Raw genomic sequence first — 24,394 nt, forward strand, 5'->3', positions numbered from 1 at the left:
TACTCTATATCTATGTGGTTTAATTCAGACATTAAATTAGCAGTACAGTACAGTGACTCAGTACTTCCCCAATACCAAAAAAAGAAAGTAATCTTCAGACAGCCCAACATGTGCTCTGGATCGAGTCCTGACAGTGATTCATGTTCACACCTCCGCAGGGACAATTAAGCGCATGAAATTAAATTACCGTTAGAATCAACAAAACGCCCCATCCAGGGATCACACTACAGCATTGGTCGCAGTCTCTAATAGCATCCACAGTGAGACAGCACAGAAGCAGGGGGGCTTTGCAGGGTTTTGTTTATGGCAAACAGCAAGCTGAACATTAACAGGGGCGGCATGGCTCCAGCCGGAGGGCGAGAGCAGAGAGCATCCACAGTGCCTTGGCTTCATCCTCGGGGAGTGGGGAAAACCATCCGCTGCGTTACCAGAGGGCGAGAGCAGAGAGCGTCCACAGTGCCTTGGCTTCATCCTCGGGGAGTGGGGAAAACCATCCGCTGGGTTACCAGAGGGCGAGAGCAGAGAGCGTCCACAGTGCCTTGGCTTCATCCTTGGGGAGTGGGGAAAACCATCCGCCGGGTTCCATTAGGGGGTTTCTATGCAACAGACAATGGAATGTTTTTTTTCCCCTTGTGAAAGAAAGTTTTTACCAGGGACAGAAATCCGCTTTTTGGTCCCTGTTGGTCCACCATACTCATACACCATACAATGACATATGTTGGTAAGGAATTAATGATGGATGAAGGGATGCTAGTAGTGAGTGCTGAGCCATAATCATGGAACCAGGGTGGCATTGTGGTGCTAAAGCCAGAATACTATGCTTTGGCAACATAGCAAGACGTCCAAACACAAATTATTTGGTGTGGAATGTCCATTTCAAGCCTCAGCCAATCATGACAATGAGAAAGAATGTCTTTTATTTCCTAGGTCCCGGCTTCTTTCCTGTTTCAGCCAATCACACGGCCCGGTGATCACCAGGAAGTGTGATGCTCCTAAGCCAGGATGTCACTTCTCTTGCTACACCAGACCACTAGTGCGATCATGGCCAGCGTGAGGAGGATGGGGATGAGGATGAGGACGGCGAGCAGGTCGTCCGACGGGTCCACCCACACCACCCGCTCCAGCGTGCAGTTGGAGAAGTAATGCTTGTGGATGTGGATGATGAAGCCCTCCACCAGCGGGTTCGGCCAGAAGCAGCCTATCCGCTCGGAGTTTTTCTCCGTGCAGGCCGAGAACAGGTGGTACTCACTGTGAAAAGGTGAGGAGCGAGAGAGAGAGGGAGAGAGAGATAGACAGAGAGAGAAAGAGATGGAGAGAAAGAGAGAGAAGGGAGAAAGACAAAGAGAGGGAGTAAACGAGACACAGAGGGATAGTGTTTAGTATTAGCTTTAGCACACTTTAACACACTTCACAGTTCAGAAGAAATTAGAGACTCTCATGTGGATGTATTTTTAAGTTGGCTATAGAGTCAAACTGAGAATTACTGATAAACTGCTATTTTATCAGTAATTAGGTTCTATTCCCTACACCCAGAAAAAACATTTCGGAGGAGTAACACATATCTATGCCACTAAAATGCCTTTCAAAATGTAATGGTTGAAGTAAATTAAGAAATATGCCTTTGCCAATACAAATTTGCCAAAAAAAATTGAATTCCAGAATGTCATTCCAATAAAGTGGCTTTTGATAATCATGTCTCCTTAAAGGCTGCCTGCCGTCACCATGGCAAATGATTTCATTGATCATATTTTATCAGGGAAACAAAGCAAGTCTAATGAGGGATATGAAAGTAGTTGGAGGTGGTCAGGTGTTCATTACCTGCAATGAAAGACCGGTAATTAAGGGTGTATTAAGCAAATGAACAGCAACTGTGAAAAAACGAATAACCAAGAACACCAAATTAGACCCTCTACTGGCTACAGAGGAGTGTTTAAGGAGAGAACTAATTTAACTTATTATATAAACAGTTGTGAAGCATATTCTGAAGAGTTGAAGAGTCAAATTAGGTTGCGTTCAGAATTCAAACCCTGACTGTACACTTGGACTTTTGAGACAGTCTGACATTAAGTGACCTGCAGCTTTTGTTCAATTTTTCCGGGGATTTGGCAGGGGGAAGAATCTTCACTTCTCTAAGCTGTGACAACCATTGAATAAAAGATGTATTCGTCACTTTCAGTAGACAGGTTCTGAAAAGAAAGACGGGGCTTGCTAGCTCTTTTTAGAAGAAAAAAAAGGAGCACGGCCGTCTTAGTGACTTTTCATCCTAAGGTTTTCGATTTGCATTCAAATGAAGAAAGCAGCCTTGGCCAGCAGAGCAATCTCCATGATGTGTACCTCTCTTTGCCACCGAAAGATACAGCTGAGGGCACTATTATCCTGCTATTGTATCTTCACTGTTCCTCAGAGCTGTAGTCCCCTGCCCTTGACATCTGGGCCAAGATAATGTATTTTGAGAACCTACTTCAGGTAGGCAGCATATATATGAGGCCTAGTGTTTTCTCTTTTGATAGGATGATTCAGAGATACCCAGTGTATCGTCATTTACCTGATGTAGGAAATTACCGGACCAACAGACAACACATGTCCTCTCTCACCCCGTTTATTTATGAACCATGCCCCGTGTGTTCCACACTCAATTTGTATCCTGGTAAACAATTAGGTGTGCACACTTTTTAATGCTCTTAGTTAAGCACTTTAGTCAAACTCCAGAAAAACACTCAAGTTGTACGGAAGGCCTGCTGAGTATATTTGGCATATGTGTACCAGGAGATTCAGGCAGCCCAAGACTGACCCTGGAACAGACTAGCACATCATATCCATCCCACTATATACCATATGCCACCAACTCATAAGTAAACCAACCTAGCTTCAGACATACATCTGCTAAAGCCCTTGGCACACTAAAAGCCCACCCACCGCGGGCTATTTTGCTCCTGCTAGTATTAATGTAATGTACACAGCAACATTAGGAGGCAGGGAAACAGAGTTTTTGTGTCTCTGGAGAGACACACCGCCACCCTATTAGTGACTCAAGATCGGCTACTGCGCAATCTTATTGCACTGCGATAATAGTAGGGAGTAATGACAGCTAAAGTGGATGCAGTTTGACATGTGGAGACGATAGCATGGCAAGCACTGACTGCCACTGAGTGTGTGTCTGTGTGTGTGTGTGTGTGTGTGTGTGTGTGTGTGTGTGTGTGTGTGTGTGTGTGTGTGTGTGTGTGTGTGTGTGTGTGTGTGTGTGTGTGTGTGTGTGTGTGTGTGTGTGTGTGTGAGTGTGAGCTGTGTATGTGTGAGCTGTGTGTGTGTGTGTGGATGTGGCCTCCATCTCCAAAAACACCCCTCTGCCCAAAGTGCAGTAAATCAATTTAGATGCAGTTAAGCAGTTAAGCACTCATGTTTCCATGTAGCCAGCAATGCCACTCCAGAGATAAGGCAGGAAATTGCACATTTGCCTGATGACCTGCAGTTTGTTTTATTTAACTGAAAGTCTAAATGTGATATTAGTGCAACCACATTTGGTTGAACCTGCCATTACCTAAATAGGATTTGCACGCTAAACCATTCAGGGATCATACTGGCTGAAAATGTATTGTATTAAGCAACGGCAGGATAAGGAAATAATATTACACAGACATTTAACCTAATAGTTCATATTAAAAGTTGGGTATACCCTTGCGGTATCTTTCTGTATTCTTGTTTGTACTTTAGTATTCGGTACACCTTATAAATATTACAGTCATGGACATCCTGAATGAACAAATGAGTGAATTCAGCAGTGAATGGAAGTATCCATTGCATAACAATGTCATTAATAAATTCATGATTTTTATTTTTAAATTCAAGGTTTCCTCTCCTGGGCACATTCTCATTCACACAGCAGAATAAAATGTTTCTCCTGCTGGGGCAACAGAATTTAGCCAGCTTCATCTGAGATACCCTCATGTGTTCAAATAAAAAACACATTTTTGGTAGGGCCAAGCTGATAAAAGACAGTTGCCATGAAAAAAAACAGCTAACCATTCTGGCACACTTTCAGTGTTTTATCACATTACAAACACTTGCATCAGGGCCTGTCAATTTCACACATCAACGTTGATGCTTTCAAATGTAGATGAACCATTTAGCAACTGGCAAGGGTTTACAGATAATTCACATTTTGCATTGCTTTGGTACACAGTAAATCGGCTTGCACTCATGTGGAACAAAGTGTCAAAGCAATGGGGCTGTTTTAGTCTCTTGGTTTGAACTTTTCTCTTTAGTCTGAGAGTAAATGAGTGTGTGACAGAAACACACACTTGCAGCACTATAAGCAAATCAACATGTAGCATACAGTATTTGAGCCTAGGTATGGTAATGGTAGCTTAGCTATGTGTTATCGTACAAGCAGAGTTAATATAGTTAGCATAGTACATTTTCATGAGTTTTTATTTTTATTTTGTCTTTTAGTTTTTTTTTTTTTTTTTACTTCATTTTAGGTTTAGTTAGTTTAACAAGTTTATTTTGATGAATTGACTAGTTCTAGTTTTTCAGGTTTTTCATTTATAGAAGCTGAAAAAGGTTGGGAGAAAGAATGCGTGACATCAAATATGATGCCACAGTGCCACAGTGCAAATCAAGGAGGGAAACGAAAACAAAGCAGATTTTACCCGCAATTCTATTTCGTTATAAGAATGCGTGACATCAAATATGATGCCACATTGCCACAGTGCAAATCAAGGTGGGAAACGAAAACAAAGCTGATTTTACCCGCAATTCTATTTCGTCTTAGTTTGTGTGGCAAGTATAGTGTTTATTTAGTTTTTGTTTTCAAAAACTCATTTTTATTTTTATTTTAGTTTACAAAATGATTTTGTCACTGCTAGTTTTAGTTTTAATGTAACTTTCTATAGTTAACTATAATATAATTAGTATAAGTATAATACACACAGCAGATATAGGGCTATTGGTGCAACACAGACAAGATCTAATGTTGAGGGTGTCACATCAGGGTTAGTTTCAAGGTCCTCTGAATACCCTTGAAGCTTTAATAAGAAAAATCCTGTTTTCAGAGCTAATCTCATCTTTAATTAGTCCGCCTAATGAATATAGACTAGTATGGTCGGGTTTTTAAACAGATGCAGTATTGCCATGGAGGTTCAGATGGGATGGCCTTCATGTGCTCAGTGTGCATTTAGGCTAATATTATGAGTTCATTATCATTGCATTGCAATACAACGAGACCCTGCCTAGCATAAAGGTGGCGCATCCTCTATCTGCTGGCAGAATGTATCTTTCATTAATTCTGGATCAAACAGTGAAAGGTAGACAGGCAGCATGAAAAATGCAAGACATAAACCACAGCAAGCAACATTTCTTGCATATTGGCAATAGACTATGTTCCATATATTATTATATTATATTCCATTACTTTTTCTACAGTGAACATATTACTTACTTCTGTGTATATTTCATTTTTATTCTCTAATTACTGCTTGAGTCGAGAGTCGATCGAAGGCTCTCAGGCTGTGAGTGGAGAGCGTGACTTTAATGATGCAGCTGAGCTGTTCTCTATTTCATCGTACATGTCTGGGTCTTAGTCATTAATGTGTTCTCTGTACCGCAAATACTGCAATGGTTATTCAGGTTGTTAGAAAGGTTATTTAGACCATTAATGTGTTATCTTAATCAATATCATATAGGGTGCATGTACTGGGTATTGACATTTTCTTTAATATGCATTCATATTTAGTATGCAATATAATACTGTAATATTGTGTCTCCCCCTTCCTACAACAAGGCAAGCTCACACAAGCCATTGAACTGACAGTTTGTTTAATTGATGGATTGGGGCGGGCTGACCTGACACAAGGTGTTTGCTTCCCTTGTAGTAGTATCCCAAGCATGTCCACAAGAAAGGACAAATGTTTACCACTTCTTTTAATCTACCGGGCATCCTGCAGGCTGTTGGGTTTTAAACGCAGATTCATATCAGACTGTATTTACCACTAAAACAGACACATCTTTGCCTGGTTTCTTTGTGTAGCTAAATAACACAGTCACCATTGCGTTTGTACCTCTACTGTTTAGTTTTCAGAGTGAAGTGACTCAGAGTGAAGTATTCAAAATACAACCGTGGGCTATTTTGACCATGGGGGTCAGGGTTCACATTGTAATCAGACCCAGAATGTTTTTGTGTGCTACACACACACACACACACATCACAGTGCCACATTTCACCAAGACCCCACGTTGTGAGAAAACGAGTGAGTGGTGCTTCCCTCCAATGTGATCTCTGTAAATAGCCGGTCTGGTGGCCCCTAAACAGGACATGTTTATCTATTCATCTGTACTCCCAGCGGGGGACTCTGTGTCATGAACCAGCCCAGAAACCCTTAATTCATCCCATGCTTCATGGTAATCGCATCTACCCGTGCCACAGAGCGCTAATGCCTATGTAGCTGATGCGCGTGTGTGTTTTTAAGTATCTTCCTTTTTCCCCAGAGAGCAAAAAACAGAGAATATTTACCGCACGGGCAAACACATGGAAGGCACATGGATCTGGGAAAGGGGGAAATCTCACTATAGAGTATAGGGAAAGGAGGATTTGAAAAAAAAAAAACTTTACGGTGTCCTTTAAAAGACTACTTCCAAAGAATGCAGACATGAATGAATAAGAATGAGTGGGCTAACCGGAGGCACTACCACTGAATTACCATAATATATATGTAAAATATCCCATCAAGGCATTGTGGATAAAAATAAAGCATTTCCCTGCGGACATATAGGAAAGATGTTATTGGCTGCTGTTCAGGAGGAGCTCAAATTGTATCCAAAGGTGTAAAAATTCATGAATTCATGCATCAGCTTATCTGTGCTTTTTCTTCTCCAGCGCTAAATATGCTGTCAAACTATACCACAGTTCCATCCCAAAACATCAGTGTCAAGCACCAGAATCCAACTGCTGTTCTACATACTGAGCTGACCTTCTGCATACTTGTGTCCGTCTAGCCACACATTTTGTTGAATTTCCACTACTTTTTTTTTAACAGTAAATATTTAGCTTTTTCTATACTTCATTATACCTGCTGTCACACTTAATGAGATATATCAGGGACTCAATGAGTCAGGCCAAGTTCAAATCAGTATCAGTATCAGCTCTTTACATCCAATTTGGCCTCTGCGTGTGTGCAGTTGTGCATATGTGTGTGTGCCTGTGTGTGTGTTTATGTATGTTTATGTGTGTGTGTGTGTGTGTTTATGTTTGTTTGTGTGTGTGTGTTTATGTTTGTTTATGTGTGTGTGTGTGTGTGTGTGTGTGTGTGTGTGTGTGTGTTTGTGTGTGTGTGTGTGTGTGTGTGTGTGTGTGTGTGTGTGTGTGTGTGTGTGTGTTTGTGTGCATGTCTAGGCATGTGTACGTGAGCAGAGGCCTGTTTATTTACTGGAAGCAACCATAAGGACCATTATGGGCCCTGCTTTGACAGAGCTTCACAGCCACACCTGTGACTGAGTGATGACCTGGCATGGAGTCCTCACTCACTGATATTCAAATAAACAGCCTTTAATCCAAACACATGCATATGCAATCTCTCACACACACACACACACACACACACACACGCTCACACACACACACACACACACACACACACACACACACACACACACACACACACACACACACACACACACACACACACACACACACACACACACACACACACACACTAGGGTGACCAGGTGTGCTGCTTTGCATTGTACTGCACAGCATTGCGACCCTTTGTCCCTCATCCCGCATACAGTGATAATGTCTTGCATTTTCATGAGACATTTGGGTTTTAATTGTCAGAAATAAGAACACATGAAGGCATTCTTTTACCCGCCCGGCACATAAGATCCTTATGCAATACATGTCTTCTCTATTTAATAGCGCTGTGTCCAAAGCAGCAACAAGGGGCATGTTCAACCCAGACAAAACTTAGCAAAGTGGTGGTGCGTTGAGCACCCTGTTGTGTTACCCAAGTGTTTCAACTATGGGAGCTGAGAAGGCAACTCTCAGTCTGATGAAATCGGCTTAAAAACATTACATGTTTTCTTAATCAGTAAGATAGACATTGTATCATAGTTTTAGGTTACCTCTCAGCAATGGTAACATGTCCCACATTATCCCACACAAACATACTACTCATCCCACATTTAGTCTGTTTGCATCTGGTCACCCTAACACACACACATCCAAACATACACACACATGATCCAAACATACACACATACACATACTGCAAGCCTGCACAAACACACAAACACACACACACACACTCACACAAAACAAGCTAGAAACCTGTCCAGCATAGATAAGCACTTGTTACTCCACAGGGAATGGTTGTGGGCTGACTGTGACTAAATGGATTGAGTTTATTCTAAAACAGAGATGTTGCGGGGTTCAGCTGGATATGTTCTGGCTTCATGACAAGACAGATCATCTATGTCATACGTCCATTCATTTCTCACATGACACCATAAAGTCACTGGTGCCCAACCCTCCTAATCACCTACAACCACCTAACCTGGTCACTATTTATGAATTGGTCACCTATAGACTGTCTAAAGATGCTCTTTAGGTTAACTACAGTTTATTGTTAATGCTAGGGTTAGGCATTGGGTTTGATTAAGGTGATGTTCAGTGAAGAATTAGACAGACTGAACTTGAATTTCAACAAGCCATCTGTAAAGTCCCTGTTGGCGGTCTATCCAAATAAAGTGGCACCCCTAACGGCCTAACCCTAATCCCATGCACACAAGTAAAACCTCTCATTTCCAATTACTACTAGTACATTGAATGTGGTTTGACCTCCAATTTTTTTGGGTTGAGCTCAGCATTGCCAGAACATGCTGCAGATGACCAGACTGCATTCACACAGATGAGGATACTTGGGGTTGGGTGAGCCAGCAAAGCTTTTAACAGCTCAACCTCAACACGGGTGTGATAGACAGCCTGCGAACCGAAACCCCTCAGCATGACACCCAGCTATGAGCACCACCTCCTGGAGTTCAACAGAGAGAGAGAGAGAGAGAGAGAGAGAGAGGGAGAGATAGAGAGAGGGAGAGAGAGATAGAGGGAGGGAGAGAGAGAGATAGAGAAAGGGAGAGAGAGAGAGAGAGAGAGTGTGAGAGAGAGAGAGAGAGAGTGTGTGAGAGAGAGAGGGAGAGAGAGAGAGAAAGAGGGAGGGAGAGAGAGAGAGAGAGAGATAGAGAGAGGGAGAGAGAGAGAGAGTGTGAGAGAGAGAGAGAGAGAGAGAGAGTGTGTGTGAGAGAGAGACAGACTGGAGATTGATTATGCAGAGGAAATATCAGAGCATGCTAAAGAGAGGAGCAGGAGGATGAAACAGCATAGTGTCTCTTTGAGTTGGGGAAAAAAGAAAGGGATAAACAGAAGTGTTGTTTTGAGTTGGGGAAAAAGAAAGGGATAAACAGAAGTGTTGTTTTGTAGACTCCGGAGGGGGGCCTGAGAAGGGTTTTCTGTTGTTTGTTTGTTTGTTTTGGAGGAGATTCAGTCATGGGCTCTTTGTTAAACATGCATGTCTAGCGTGTCTGGCATATTTCATACATCTGGCACTTATATTAGGCTGCCCAGAACAGGGTGTGAGGTTAGGAAAAATCATTTTAAAAGACTGAAGGTTGAAGAATTGAACTGTTAATTACCATTTAAATCTGTGAGAATTGAACTATATTGTTCATTAACATTTAAGTCTGTGCGGATGCTATTAAAACCTGGCTTCTACCGTACTTGCACATGCAACATGGTGTCACATATGGGGGGGGACAGGAGGCATCACTTTATTTCATGCCTTGCAAATTGAAGTTACCAACTCAACCGTTTCCAGGAAGAACTTTGGTGAGTGGCTCAGTCTGGCAGCGCACTTTAAAGTCCTGAGAGTCTCTCCTGAGAGATCCTTTACATACCTGATGAAATGCGTCAGGTTACACCAGTGCTGGGAGTCGACACGGGCCATCTGTCTCTTAAAATCGTCCCCGCACACCTCCATCTCCAGCAGCAGCCGCGTCTCATTGCACAGGAGCAGAGGCCGACGTGTGAAGCCCAGCTCTAAGCTCTCAGTCTCTGTGTGAGGATGAGAAGGCGGCGACAGAGGCACAGCGGTTAAGGGGGGAATGGCTCAGTGAAATGAGGAGGAGTTGGGTTACATTTTTCTTCTGTAAACAAAGCATTAAGTTGTTGGTTTTTTGAATGGGATAAATGCTCTTATGAAAAATGATGGGTGTTTGTAAGAACCCTTCTGTAAAAACGAAATGGTAGAAGTGATGTAACAGTACAAGGAGTGGAGAAGCCAAACAAAAATGTTCTCTTAAGACCTGAGGAAAACAGAGACAGCTTATTCTTTGTTATAGCGATGACTCACAATGCGACTCTTTGTTTCTACAAAGTGCCTTTTTGTCTTACAACTTTAGTCAAACAAACATGATAAATGACTGTGTTACCCATAGGTTCAATAGCTCATAGTTTACATGAGTCTGGATGTTACCATTCAGATCAGTGATAATCTGGGTCCTCAAACCTTTTTCTCCTGCCCCTTTGTAATTCATGGCAACTAAATCAAATACTATGAGGTTGCAAATTGGGAATATGAATGCATTTCACACATCTCAACATTATCTGTAGGTATAAGGCTGCAGCTAACATTAGAAGAGCCTAACTGAAAGTGTGGCAATTTAGCCTAGCCCTTTGAGGAGTTCATTTTTCTTCCCCAAGTCATTCCAGAACTATACCGTACAGAACTAGAATCTGCCATCGGTCGTTTGAGTTCATTATTACATCATCAAATGGGCCCTTCAGTTAGAAACATTCTAATCACATTAGCAGTCGTACTCCGCTAGATGCTCAAGCATCTGAATTTGATGGAGGGTGTTATTTGAATCAACTCTGATAGAAAGGTGAATTGAGCTCAGACTGGGGGTTAAGTGTGCTCGGTCCAAATGCCGCTTGTTCTTGGTGAAACAAGTTATAGAACATGCTTACCTGAGAGCGCACTTGTCATCAAGGTGTTAACTGTCAAGACAAAAATATGAGTTGGATACCAAGTTAGATAAATCATCATAAAATGATATGCTGTATATACGCCAGAGTACTATTACAATTTTTGTATTGTGTTAATGTCTTGACATTTGCATAGACCCATCTAACATTATGCATGCAAGTCGAGTCAGCTCAACCCACACACACACAGGAAGACAAAACTCCTAATGACAGTTTTGGCACAGTGGCGTTTGCATGACTGACAGTGTCTGATGGATAATGTCCATAGGTTATATACCCTTCAGATGTCAATGGCTTGGGCAAATTCCTCCTTCGGGAAAACTCAATCTGTCATCCTGTACCCTGATCCCCCTGGTGTCAACCTGCTATGAATATTTTCAGAAGTGGAGTCGTTGAGAATACTGATGTACTCTGACAGAGATTCATTGCACAGTCTTCTTCCTTATTTAACTTCTGTAACTCACTTGCTAGAACAAGGCTTCTGCAACTCAATACAAATGGCTCAGTGACTAATGACAGACCACATACACTGATTAATAATATACCTTTGCAGTTCCACTTTATGTTAAGTGTCACAGTGCATTTGTAATAAATAACACCATATACTTCTCCATTATGCAGTATATCATATAATACTTTCCTAACCCTAAATCCAGCCCCACATACAGTATAAATATAAATTGTATTGATGTTCTATAGGCCACTGAATATACCTGAACAAAAAATGGAGACGTCTCTATTCATTTGTGTTTGCTCATGTGATACTCTCAGTGATGTGAAGGTATAGATTTCACAAGTGTGTATTCTGATTCCTCACTCTTGAGCAGTGCTGTGGAGAGGTAGGGGGGTGCGGATCAGTTGTGTGCCTCCGTGGGGGTTGGCAGCATCTTTCTGTGATCTTAGCCCCCCTGCTGGCATGGAGCATAATCAAATCCATCTTTTGATACGCCTAACAAAATGTCCAGCACATTTCTCGCTTTTTATCTCTCTCCACACGCCCATTAATGTTTTTGCCACTTTTATCATCTCAGGTCTGTGAAATTTCAATCTGAGTGAAAAATCAGTTCTGTCTTTTCTTCCCCTCTCTGCTTGTAAACGACGTCTCCAAAACAGGAGTAAACAAATGGGGCTGTGAAACTCTCACAACTCCCAAAGTGGCACAGCAAGCCAGGCGAAGCCCCCCGGGTGAATTACTGTTGTGGCCCGCCATGTGACGTGCTATATTTGGCCATTTCCTGCACCAGGATACACACTTGTTCAAAGCGGAGGGGCCCACCACCACCATTCAAGATAAAGTTCAAAGGGCAGAGAGGGAGGCAGCGATGCCAGAGAGGTACCACAGAACTACCCCCAGTGTTTTTCAGTTTTTCTCTAGTGACAACCCCACCACACACCCCAACCCCCGCCTTTTCACTGTACACAAACAAAACACACACAAATGCCGTCACAAGCAAAACCATCCAAGTTTTCAAAGGATTTTTTTTCTCCTGGCAAAACTTGCTGCAGATGTTTATGGGAGAGTTAATCCCATTTAGCACCTGTTCACTATATGATAGCCTTCTGTTCAGAGACAGTAATACCGTGCAGTACCTGCTGTCAGGTGGGAGTCATTTCAGACATATGTCTGTTGAAAAGTGTTTTAGTCTATGAATAGACTCTTCACTGTTCAAGTCAACTTCTTAAATGATTACTGGAATTCTATATGCTCAGAATATTTCACAATTTTTGTTATCATGTTTCCAGGGTTCTGTAGATCAGGGAGTGTCTTTGCTCAGTCTGGCGACAAACATCAAGTCTGCATTGGAAGCGGAGAAATTGTTGACCAAAAATGAGCACTTAACAGATGTAACACTTATAACATCTCTTGCAGTCAAGGCTGTAATATTCTGTAACATTCTACAGAATCTGCTTTCGACATTGAGCTGTTTTATTGTTTTCTGAGGCATTTATGCAGGAGGCACTGCAAAGGTAATTTATGCTGCCCTAGCAACCAGATCAACCATTTTCAGGTAAACGGCAGGGGCCTCAGCAAAATCAATCAAGATTGTTGCAACTTTCAGTCCATGATACCACTTGGTACCATACTTTCTCAACGAAGTTTCACTTTTTTGGCTCTGCAATCAGAATGATATTAATTGGGAAGAGTGGGAATTGTGTCCTCGCAGGTGTGAAAAGCAGGGATTTCCTTCACTGTCAATCCAATTTCCTTATAAATATGTATTAAGTCAAAACTATGAAACAGATTTTGATTGAGGATTGAATACTCATGGGGCAAAAGCAAGACTAATATATGTAAAGATTATGGCCTCCTGTTTCAGTTTAACTTCTATTAAATGTTTAATTTAAGATTCAGCATAGCCCAATTTCATGAGCATTCCCAGGATATTGTTACTAGATTCAGTGGTAATCTACAGAAAAACATAATAACCTTATAACATTTAAAAATGTATGCTGAAAATGTTTTGCTGTGAGCAATATAATATTTAACTGGACATTTCTTGCAAAAGGATGTGGCTGGGGCCATATATTTGTTGACATGACAAATGATAATTTCTGCTCCGAGAATTCTGGTATTATACAGGTTAAATTCCATAAAGAAAACCTCACTTCCATAAATTAATTTCAGATGTGACAGAAACTTTCCTCATTCTAAGTAATTTGAAAAAAAAAACTGTAAAATGTTTAAAATGCCACCAATCCTGTTTGTCACTTACCAGTGCTGTCTTATGTAGCATTACTCTGAGAGGAACTAAAAGCAAGGTACGGACTGAATATTATTCGCTACTACTTCAGCCACCACAAGGCATGGCCCAATTACGATGACTGACATTCTTCACAGATAGAGTACACTTCAGACGACTGCATTCATTGGCTCAATTATAGGCCGAATTAAAAGTGCTTGCTCAGTTCTTGAAGGAGCTGTGTCTAATTTTGCTTTAGTAAGTTCTTTTTGTTCCTGCCACGCCAGGTGAAGGTATCAAGGAGACCCAGCTGCATATAATCTTGTAGAGTTTAAGGCTAATATGGAGATAGATGGGGCAAAGCGACTCCATGCAAAAGGGGGTCAACACATCCACTGGCCCTCATTGCACATGCTTTGCCATTTCTGATCCCAATAGTCACATCCCTGCCCTAGAAATTGAGAAATGTTGAGTATGATTTTTCTCTGTCTCTCTGTGTGTGTGTGTGTGTGTGTGTGTGTGTGTGTGTGTGTGTGTGTGTGTGTGTGTGTGTGTGTGTGTGTGTGTGCGCATGTGTGTGTGTGTGTGCGTGTGTGTGTATGCACCCTTCACCCTAAGATGTGCTCTTAAATGCGCTTTAGAGTCCTAAAGCTGTGTCAGTGCCTTCACACACATTGATGACAGGCATTGCAGTTAACAACTCAGACAGCACGGAAATTCATCAACAATTGAGGAGGCTTCAGCAATCACTCAGACCACTCTCCAAAGCAAATGTCTGCCAGTGCCCATCAGAGGGAAATCAGTCTCCTATACTGCTAGTTTAGGGCTGTTTGTGAACAGCTGGCCGTGACCCTGTTTCCTTGGAGATGAGTTGGGTGGTGGTGGTGGTGGTGGTGGTGGAGGGGGATTGGTGTTCTGTGGTATTTCCTTTGCTTAAAACAAACATTCAAAGGGAGAGCGAGTTCTGGATCAATAGAAGGGACTGTTCAAAGAGGGCTGCTATTGATGAGGATTAGGATTATGCCAGTGATCACAATTTGTTAATTTCCCTGAGATGTGTTTAAACTCAGAGCTCGCAGGCAGCGCAGTTAAGGTCCTGATAAAGATCTAGCAGGATTAGAATGACCCACAGTATGAGTGAAAACATAACAACTGAACAAGGATGTGTTTACACTTTTTGTTTAGAGGAGAAGGAAAGTTGCACCAATCAATGCAAAAACTGAGCATATTCTCATCAATAATAAATACCCACCTCTCACAGCTGGTTACTACTTTACGATTTTTATGGCCAAGCAGAATGAAGAAACAAACAAATAAGTATATCAATAAATAAATAGGCAGTGAATACGGATTTCTGTGACAAGAAACACCATACCCATGTATGCCATCTGTGGTCTCAAACAAGTGTGAGTGAAGGTGTTTGCAGAGGTTATTACAAATGAAGCCAGTGTCTCACATTTGACAAAGTGACAATGGAGGGGACCTCATCCCCTTCCCACCAGGGTCAACATCCAGAGGTCAAAATGGCAGTCCTGTTCATTTCCATCACACCTACTGATGGTCAGATAATAAGCACTACCAACAGATACAGAACGTGTCTTACAGTATAAACATATGCTAATAATATTCTAATATTCATAAACTTATACTATAGCAAAACTCAAGCTAATTTTGCTTCTTCCAAAGTACCTCACAGCATATTTATGATGTATATTCGGTGTACTGAAAAAATATAGAAATGTGATGGCTATGTTTGCATAGATACATGCCACAGCCCAATGAGTAATGGATGATCTGTACATCAGTGTGTGTCTAAGTCCATTTTCAATTCATCATTCATAAAGCTGTAAAAAAAAAAAAAAAAAAATCTCATCTCAATGTGTGAGTTTGCCTATTCCAGAGAAATAAATTTGATAAACTGAGACATTGATTTGAAATCACAGTGTGCAGATAGATGACTGTCTGTCACTGCAGGGCCTTGGAAACAAGTCTATTTTCTATCCCCACACTGCAGAAACCACTTGGTGCCTCTTTCCAATCCGTGGGCCAGCGTAAACATGTCCTCTGAGATACGGCCACGGGCACAATCGGTAATGAAGCATGAAACAGAGACTGCTCCGGCACACAGAGGACACCGAAATAATCACGTCCCCTTAACTTGGAGTTAAAGGCATTACTAAACGATTTGCGCAATGAAGATCGCAGTAATAACGGCCATTGCGTTATCCGCCGAGGCGGTTTTAGAAGAGGGCACCGTCGGCTGTGTGCTAAAAACAATAGGGTGGGTTCATTTTCCTTTCATATTCTTGTGTAGCCTTTTCCATCCATTCACTTTCATTCAGCGCCTCAACAATGACAAGCGCCAGAGAGGTGAAGGAGGGAAACATTTGATTTGTGTGTGTGCTGAGACCATCGAAAGCTTGTTTCATGTCATGTTTGCTCCTAGGCATTCTAAATCTAGACTTAATTAACGCTCATTCCTTCCAAGATTGCTCAGGGGGGAGACAGAGACATCATGACACCCCCCCCGCCACAACCCCCCCCCCACACACACACACACACACACACACACACGCACAAGCGCGCACACGCACACACACACAGTCACACACACATGCTCACACACTCACACACACACACCCACACACAAATTCACCACCACCTCAGTCCATTACTGTGATGCACATCTCTAATTAGGTGGGGAGAGGATGCAGGTGGAAGGTGCAGATGCAAGAAAGAGCTGTGGAGAGAGAGTATAGAGAGAGGAGAGACGGGAGAGGGACGCGGTAATCTCCCCTCAGATCTCTCTACACTGCCTGGGGAAAGTTAGATAACCACACCTCAAACAAATCCTGTCCTCTAAAAGGCTTTCATCGAGTCCCATTCATTGTTTTCAAGTCGCCCAAAATCCCTGAGCAATGCTGTTCACATTTCAATGGAGCCACCTGTGTCAGGGGACGGAGGAAACACCGGTCTCACTGGAAATGTACTTCTGCCAATACAAGCGAGTCAAAGGGTGGGAGTTGTGGTTATGTCCTCAACATTTCTAGCTACCAACATAATTATTCGCCGGTACAGAGATGATGGAGAACTAATGTGTGTGTGCCTTGCAATAGCATCATCCAGCATCTCAACAAAGACATTATGCCTAGGAACATACAAGTGTGTGTGAATACTACTGCATGAATATCACAAGAGAGCACAGGAAATAGTTATTTGCTCTTGCATGTAGTAGTAATGAAAACTGGCTGTTTGACTTAACATTCACTGAAGTCTCTCATCTGGGCAAACTGCTCAAGCTGTGAAAAAGCTTTTTATGTTCATGTGTGAGGAAGTGAGTGCACTGGCAGATGAGAGGGATGATAAAAGCAGTGTTGGTGGTGATGATAGTGATTAGCAATAGTAATAACAGACTCTCCAACTGCTTTCACCCTATAGTAGCCCCTGGGCAGAAAGAGGAGAGGTAAGGAGTGGAGAAGAAAGCCAAACAGAGGAGAGGAGAGGAGAGGAGAGGAGAGGAGAGGAGAGGAGAGGCCAGGGAACAACACGGATGTCGCAGACAACACAGGGCACCTTCCACTCCACGAACAAAAGCAGGAAGAGCATATCTGTAGATGACCGTGATGGAGAGCGACAGAAATAAACAGCGTGGCGGGACACAAAGAAAGACAAAAACCTGGATTAAAACATGGCCAGCGAGCGAGGAGGCCACTTCATGGAGGGGACTTTTCCTAGAGTCAAGACAAGAAGGTTTGAACTCTTCAGAGTAAGAGGCAAAGCAGACAATGGAACTAAGAGGTGTGTCACTTAACAGTTGTGTTATTAGAATAGCTTGTTCCTTGAAAATGTATGCTGCCGTCACGGCAGATGCCGACCCTCTTCAACAAGACAATGCATTTTAAATCTGCTACCAGATCAGAGTGTGGATAAAAGGGTTTGGGTTTTTGCTCTCAGATGTAGTAGACCTTCTAGCCTTTTAGTATTCAGTACAGGCCTAAAATATCTCCTCCACAGACGACTGAAGAAGAATATGACGATATGAAGTGGTAATTCAGATCGATCAGGGAGATCACTAAGCCAACACAACCACCAGTCAACACTGCCTTGTTTCCCCTTGTTGTACTTTGGAATTGAATCCTTTCCCATTCACACAGTTCATAACAGAAGACTGTTTTCAACCCCTAAGTGAGCTTCTCGGCAGGATCGGCAGGCAAGGATATAAATAGATCTCGATAACTGATGGATGCTTAAACACTTGAGCGCACACACACATACAGAAAAAAAATCTGGCTACCGTGGATCATTACCTCCTGTCTTCTCCCCATCTGAGGGAGCTGGAGCTCTATAGCACTCTCGCCACCTTTCACTCAGGAAAACAAACACAGAGAAAACAACATTGGAGCGAGGTACCCTGGCACGGAGAAATCCGCCAGCTTTAAAAATGCAGGCTGCCTGGTCTCGCAAGAAGCCCGAAAACAGCAGGCAGGTTACTGAGGCATGGAGTTTACAAGGCCTGTTATCCGTGACGTACACGTTTGAGCCAACTGTTTAATTTATTGCTGTTCTCAAAATATCCTCTCGCCCATTTCTCGGCATCTAAACTGGTCTAAACACACACAAAGCCACAACTTGGCAGTGACTTCAATGGACCGAGTAGGAGGAAACCTACAGAAAATGTTCTCATATACAATGACAAAGCGAATGGGAATTGGTATTACCCAATTTATTATACTTCAAATCATACTCCCTCTCTCTCCCTCTTTCTCTTCCTCTATCTCTCCCTCTCCCTGTTCCTTTCTCTCTCTCCTCAATGCTTTTTTGTTGCTCCATGTCTCATCATCACCGGCCTGTTTCCTTGGTCTTTGTCACTCGCTCTCTACTCATGGTATGGTGAGTGACCACACATAAATACTGAAATATCCTCAGTATCAATATTAATACACCTGGGCCAAACATGAGAGCAGGTTTGGTAAAAGACAGAGGGGAATAGATATATAAATAAACACAACTGAATAACAAGACCTGGAAGCACTAAAGCCACAAATAATTGTAACCTGGGTAACCAACCCCACAAATATAGAGTAAGCTTGAAGTATAGTACCCTGGACTTTCACCCACTGCTTTTAGAAATGCCATAGGCGCTAATGCAGTTGCGCGGTAACATTACAACAATGAGAGCCTTCAATTCACTGCTGGAGCTGCTCTGCTTCAATCTTATGGGAAGGAGGGGTGGAGGAATACACAGCTAATGCACTTCCCTTGATGGACATGGGTCAGATTGCATCATGAACTACCCTCAATAGGGCTGAACGAAACAGACACTGGAATAATTACACTGTTCTTCACCATTAGTCAGGCCCATATTAACAATGTGCATACACTGCACCACAGCCTTGGCTTTGATCTCTGACCTATTTTGGTCTTGGCATTACGGAGAACAAGTCAAGTGATGCAGGCAGGTTGCGGCAGCTGTGGCAGAAGGGTTCTGTGTGCTCATGGTAAACCATCCAACACAGAAGCGCATGTAAACATCACACACAAACATACAAACACATGCACTGACCCGTGGAAATCCTCTGAATGCACAGGCTGTACATCTCTTAACAACACATGGCTGTATAAGCTGTCTGCTGACTTACAGCAAATGCAAAGCAACACTCTATAGGTACTCTCAGAACGATAAGCAATAGAGAAATTAAAGAAGAGTAAATGCAAAATAGTTTACATTTTTGTTCTTTCTTACAGCTTTTTATTCTTGTTGAAGACAATAAAGATTGTTTTGTAAATAAAAACATATTTTATAGTTGACTTATTGTATTTTTCAGCCAAAAGGAAACAAATTCATTATAGCTTTTATTATATGGTAATATCTATAAACACCCATTTACACTAACTCCAGTCTTACTTTAAAAGCAGTATTTGAGACCATATTGCCAAAGATGGACCCTTTCCACAGTCCTACATCCATGTTTGCTAACAGCTATGCCTAACCGTTATCTCACCACCTCACCCCATGTAGACAGACAGAGCAAGACTGCCATAAAGTGCCATACTTCAGCCTCAATTGACACACAGAAAAGAGCCTCTATCACCAGAACAGATGCATTTCAACGGAGCGCCTCACAGACCACATATCCCACGTAACAGAGCTCAGTCACTTCAATAACTACAACCACAAGCCATTTGTCAGTGCGTCAGTGTTGGCACACACACCACTCAGCACACTTTTCAATTAGCCTGAACAAAGCCTACTGACCTCTGCTTCTTCTGGGGATTGCAGGGCACCAGCACTAAGAGTAATTTGGCCAGAGTGCATAGCACTGTTGAAGTTCCAACTCTGCCCTCTCGCTATGGCAAAACCTGATGGTTCAACCATTGGCAGGATTAAACTATTTATTGGATGCTCTAACCCATTAACCCCCACTTCATTATTGATTCCTGTGCGGTGCTGGGGAGAAACAGGGAAAGTAAAAGGATTAACCTAGGTTCCATTTTTAGGCCGTGATGCCTTGAGGATGTGGGTTAGCTGGCTAACATCTTCACCTTGACATGTTGCAGTGCTCCACTCTACTACCCTGTTTCCAGAGATTCCAACGGGAATGGATTTATCTAAGCTTTTCAGGCCCTGGTTCAAGCACTCTCAGCTTAGAGTTCAAGCCAGCGTGAAAAATGAACTAGGTCAATTAAAGATTAATTTTGCCTTTTTTTTTTATACAAGATTTCACTGCAGTGGAGGTTACAGCAGGAGGCACAACTCCAACACTCCCCTTACTTAAAACTGGAAAACACACTGGATACATGTCTGGGTCCTTGGGCAGATTTGACGTAGGTATACTACAGAATATAGTCTGTTAGAACAAGGCTAGCATGTGCTCCTCTTACAATGACATCTGAAGTTACCTCAATTACCACAACTGCTACAATTGGTCCTATTTTGACATTGTACAACTGTCTCACTGTGGCACTGGAACTGAAACGGTGCACACTTTGAATGTTCTTGCAGACATACCAGTGAGTCTATAACTAGATGGGTTAAAAAATGTAATGACATTTACTAGTTTGTTGTGTGTCTCTGTATTACTGTAGTACAAGGACAAGGGGACAAGGAGTGTCCAGATGCGCCAGAATTCAATGTTACAGACAACTGACAAAACCCGTGAATTTGGATTAAGTCAAGACAAGAGTTTTTGCATAAAATATGCTTAATTTGGATGGTTGGATATTTTTTAATCCATTCATTAGACATGTGACTCAAATCTAAGATAACTGAAAATATCATGCAAAACTCACGTTACTCACCTAGAATTCCCATAACAAAAACTTTAAACCCCGTCAGCGCATTTCTATCCATAATGAACGAAAATCAGGATCCAGGTTGCATTCACTGAGGTTTCAGCTCCGCGACAAATGTCTGAGGCAAACCATCTTTCATCCCAATTCGCATGAGATACGGCTGGACAAGTTCTTCTGTAGTTGATTAATCTCCGTCATTTGCAGTTAGGTGTCGCAGGTGACTTGAGACGACAGCGAACAACAGGAAAGGTCTTACCGAAAAGCTCCGCTCATTTTTGCGGCACGGAGAGAGCCAAGTGTGTCGCACGTTTGAAGCGCTACTGAAGGAGCGCGGCTAGTGGTGACCAACCTCTTTCTTAACGTGACTTCTGCGCTCCCCGTTTTCTCATGGTCCATCCTTCACGAAAGTGCGTGCGTGCTTGCTAGTGTGTGTGTGTGTGTGTGAGAGAGAGAGAGAGAGAGAGAGAGAGCGAGAGCGTTTATCGTGAATCAATGAGGTAATTACTTGCTCCATTATGTGTTTTGAGTTCAATGTTTGGGTCTGTTTATATCGGGAACATGCAACTGCAGAGTGACAAAAAAGACCAAGACTAAACTTTGTCTAACAAATATCCCCAACAATACTATTGCCAATGGTTTGTTCATGAAATTTGCTGCCACCCTCCACGCATCCATAGTTCATAATGCTTCAGAGTGACAACAGAATGACTAAGGCTTCATGAGAATGTGAATTTTCTACTTACATTTATGAGCAAGTACAGTCTGCTGTGCGTGGGTCCTATGTGGGAAAACTGAAGAGTAAGCCTTAATCATTCTATATTCTAGTTCTTCTTCTATTCTATAGTTCTTCTTTTACATCTCAGCAAATCTGGCTAAATACTGAAGCATGCAGAGGAAGATTTGAAAAGGAATCACAATTCACATGTTTTCAAAAGATACACATGATTATATCAGACAACCTAAGATTTAGTTAGTTTAGATTAGTATAGTTGGTTGTTATTATGTCATGGTTCATCTGGTTTCAGCTGAATTATGGGTTGTTCTAAGGCTTTGGAGATGAGTAATGGAGGCAAATATTTAACCGGGATCAAATACACAGCCCAATCCAAAAAGATGTAAAAGGAATTTTCTCTACAAGCATTAACAAAAGGTTTATGAGGTGTTTGTGTGTGCGTGTATGTGTGTATGTGTGTGTGTGTGTGTGTGTGTGTGTGTGTGTGAGTGTGTGTTTGTGTTTGTGTGTGTGTGTGTGTGTGTGCGTGCGTGCGTGCGTGCGTGCGTGCTTGCGTGCGTGCGTGCGTGCGTGCGTGCGTGCGTGCGTGCGTGGGTGTGTGTGTGTGTGTGTGCGCGTGTAGGTGTAAGAGTATATGTTGTGTGTATGTGTTTGTGTGTGTGTGTGTGTGTGTGTGTGTGTGTGTGTGTGTGTGTGTGTGTGTGTGTGTGAATATAGTCTGGCCAACAGCAATCATCTGATAACACTACAAAGTTATTCCATTCTCAGTCATTCACATTTCACATTTCCATTACTGTTACACATGACCATGTCAAAAGTCTGCAGTCTAACATAGGACAATTATTTGTATGAATCCTTTCAATCTCACAATCAGAAAGCAGTTGCACAGTTCATTTGGTCACCATTCGTATCCTATGTCATAATATTAAGAATAGAATCGAAAGTCTAACACTGGAACGTTGGCTCAAGTGGCTTTGGGAGTACTGACGGGATTGACATGTAACATGAGAAAGCCAAGCAGGAAGGATGTGTAAATAATATGTACATCATAGGACATGTAGTTTAGTTATGAAGCTTTCAAACAGAGTTGACTCTTTATCAGAATTACCTCCATATGAAATAATGTCATTATAGGGAATGTGGTTCTCAAATGACAAGAACCACAAACGACCCACATTTTCCTCCGTTAAAAAATATAGAGTTTCCTGAATTTAATGAAACAATCTAGATGCCATTAGTTTAGAAGTTACCAATAGGTTCATATTTTAACTGGAGGCAAGCAACAAATGCAGTCACCATAGCCCACATACACACATATAGGCAATATGCAATATGCATGCATGTCCACAGCCTTTGGACAATACACAGCATTAAACATGTATCAATGATAATAAGCCATATACAAAATCTTTAAAGTGGATATTTACAGGTTTCCCACACTCCTACACACTGACGCAGTACAACACCCTAATACTATACAAAGTTCTCCATTAAAGTCCTAAAGCACAACTTAAAAGTCTGGCAACACCCTGAAAGCATCGTTGGGTTAACGTTTGAAATGCCAATTAATTTAGAGACCGAGGGTATTGACTGGATTGGAAGCATATAGGTGTTGGAAGCAGACCTTTATTTGATATCTGGCTCTCTCTAGTGGACATAATTGGCGGTGCCTAAATATCTACATTTCGGTACCTTAGTCCGAGGAGCACTTGTTTCCTTCGGAAGAAAAATATTGTTGGACCACTGCCTTAGCGGGACATTTTTAAGGCTCGGTTAACCAGTTAGTCAGACAACTTTTCATATTTGGACATAGGTCACCATCTTTAAACAACAATGAAGTTCAGATCAAAAATGATTGACGTGGGATGCCTTAACCATTTCACTCGTATGTTACTTAAATGTTGTGGCTCCCAGCTGCTTAGTCTTTTAAAGATAGTTTAGCATGCTATTGCTATCTAGCTTAGGGAAATCATCCTTTTAGTCTGAATAGTTATCTCACGTTATTTAATTTTTAGATATTTTGAAAATCATTAACCTATAGATAGGTATTAAACTTAATTCGGTTGCTAGTAGGTGTTAATATACCGTTTATTTATTTATTTATATATATATATTATACCTGACGTTACTTGAAGTTCTAAGGAGCAGCCTGGTAGGATGCTTGACAATACATCAGCTATGTCATGTTGTTAGAGCAGTCTAAAATGATCTGACTGTATGTCCACTTGGCTGATCAAGAGAATACAACCAATGATCTGACTGTATGTCCACTTGGCTGATCAAGAGAATACAACCCGATGATTTTACCTAAATTATGTTTTGTTTTGGTTATGTTGGTCAGGTGTTGTGAATACGATTACTAAACTTAACAAGACCTGCGTTCTGCGACTCACTCCTGACAACCTCTACTTTGTGCTTTCTGGCAAAGTGGCGAATGGTGGGGTCAGCATGTGGTGTGAATTATTGCAAGTGGGTAAACTCACACACGGCTACATGCTTTGAATCGTCTGTTTCCTTTGAGTTGCTTATATGTAGTGAAACCTTATGAACACAGGTCCCTTGTATAGTGTCTGTAACGTGTCTGTTTAAGGACAACCTGTGCCTTGCAATGCAAAGCTTGTTGAGTTAATGTATAAGTTATGCACTCCCTCACAA

The 24,394-nt window shown here is 42.0% G+C and overlaps 2 protein-coding genes across 4 annotated transcripts in view; one reads left to right on the top strand and one right to left on the bottom strand.

Annotated features, from left to right (window-relative positions):
* On the bottom strand, positions 1 to 21,403 carry LOC105896898 (receptor activity-modifying protein 3-like). The gene is made up of 4 exons (XM_012823707.3): positions 21,013 to 21,403; positions 11,015 to 11,044; positions 9,943 to 10,099; positions 1 to 1,248 (listed from the first exon to the last, which is right to left on the bottom strand). Exons 1-4 carry the CDS (start codon positions 21,062 to 21,064, stop codon positions 993 to 995), a joined length of 495 nt encoding a protein of 164 aa, XP_012679161.2. The 5' UTR covers positions 21,065 to 21,403; the 3' UTR covers positions 1 to 992.
* Positions 20,236 to 24,394, top strand: part of hus1 (HUS1 checkpoint clamp component) — an 8,070-nt gene continuing 3,911 nt past the window's right edge. The window contains exons 1-2 of one of the 3 annotated variants that reach the window (XM_031583825.1): positions 20,236 to 20,538; positions 24,081 to 24,208. In XM_031583825.1, the coding sequence (XP_031439685.1) occupies positions 24,188 to 24,208 (21 nt within the window). In that variant the 5' untranslated portion in view covers positions 20,236 to 20,538; positions 24,081 to 24,187. Of the gene's footprint in view, positions 20,539 to 22,450; positions 23,625 to 24,080; positions 24,209 to 24,394 lie in introns of those variants that run through there. The other 2 variants (XM_031583823.2, XM_031583824.1) reach the window with 2 other exon arrangements.

This window comes from Clupea harengus, chromosome 17 (assembly GCF_900700415.2).
Source record: "Clupea harengus chromosome 17, Ch_v2.0.2, whole genome shotgun sequence".
Classification (NCBI taxonomy): Eukaryota; Metazoa; Chordata; class Actinopteri; order Clupeiformes; family Clupeidae; genus Clupea; species Clupea harengus.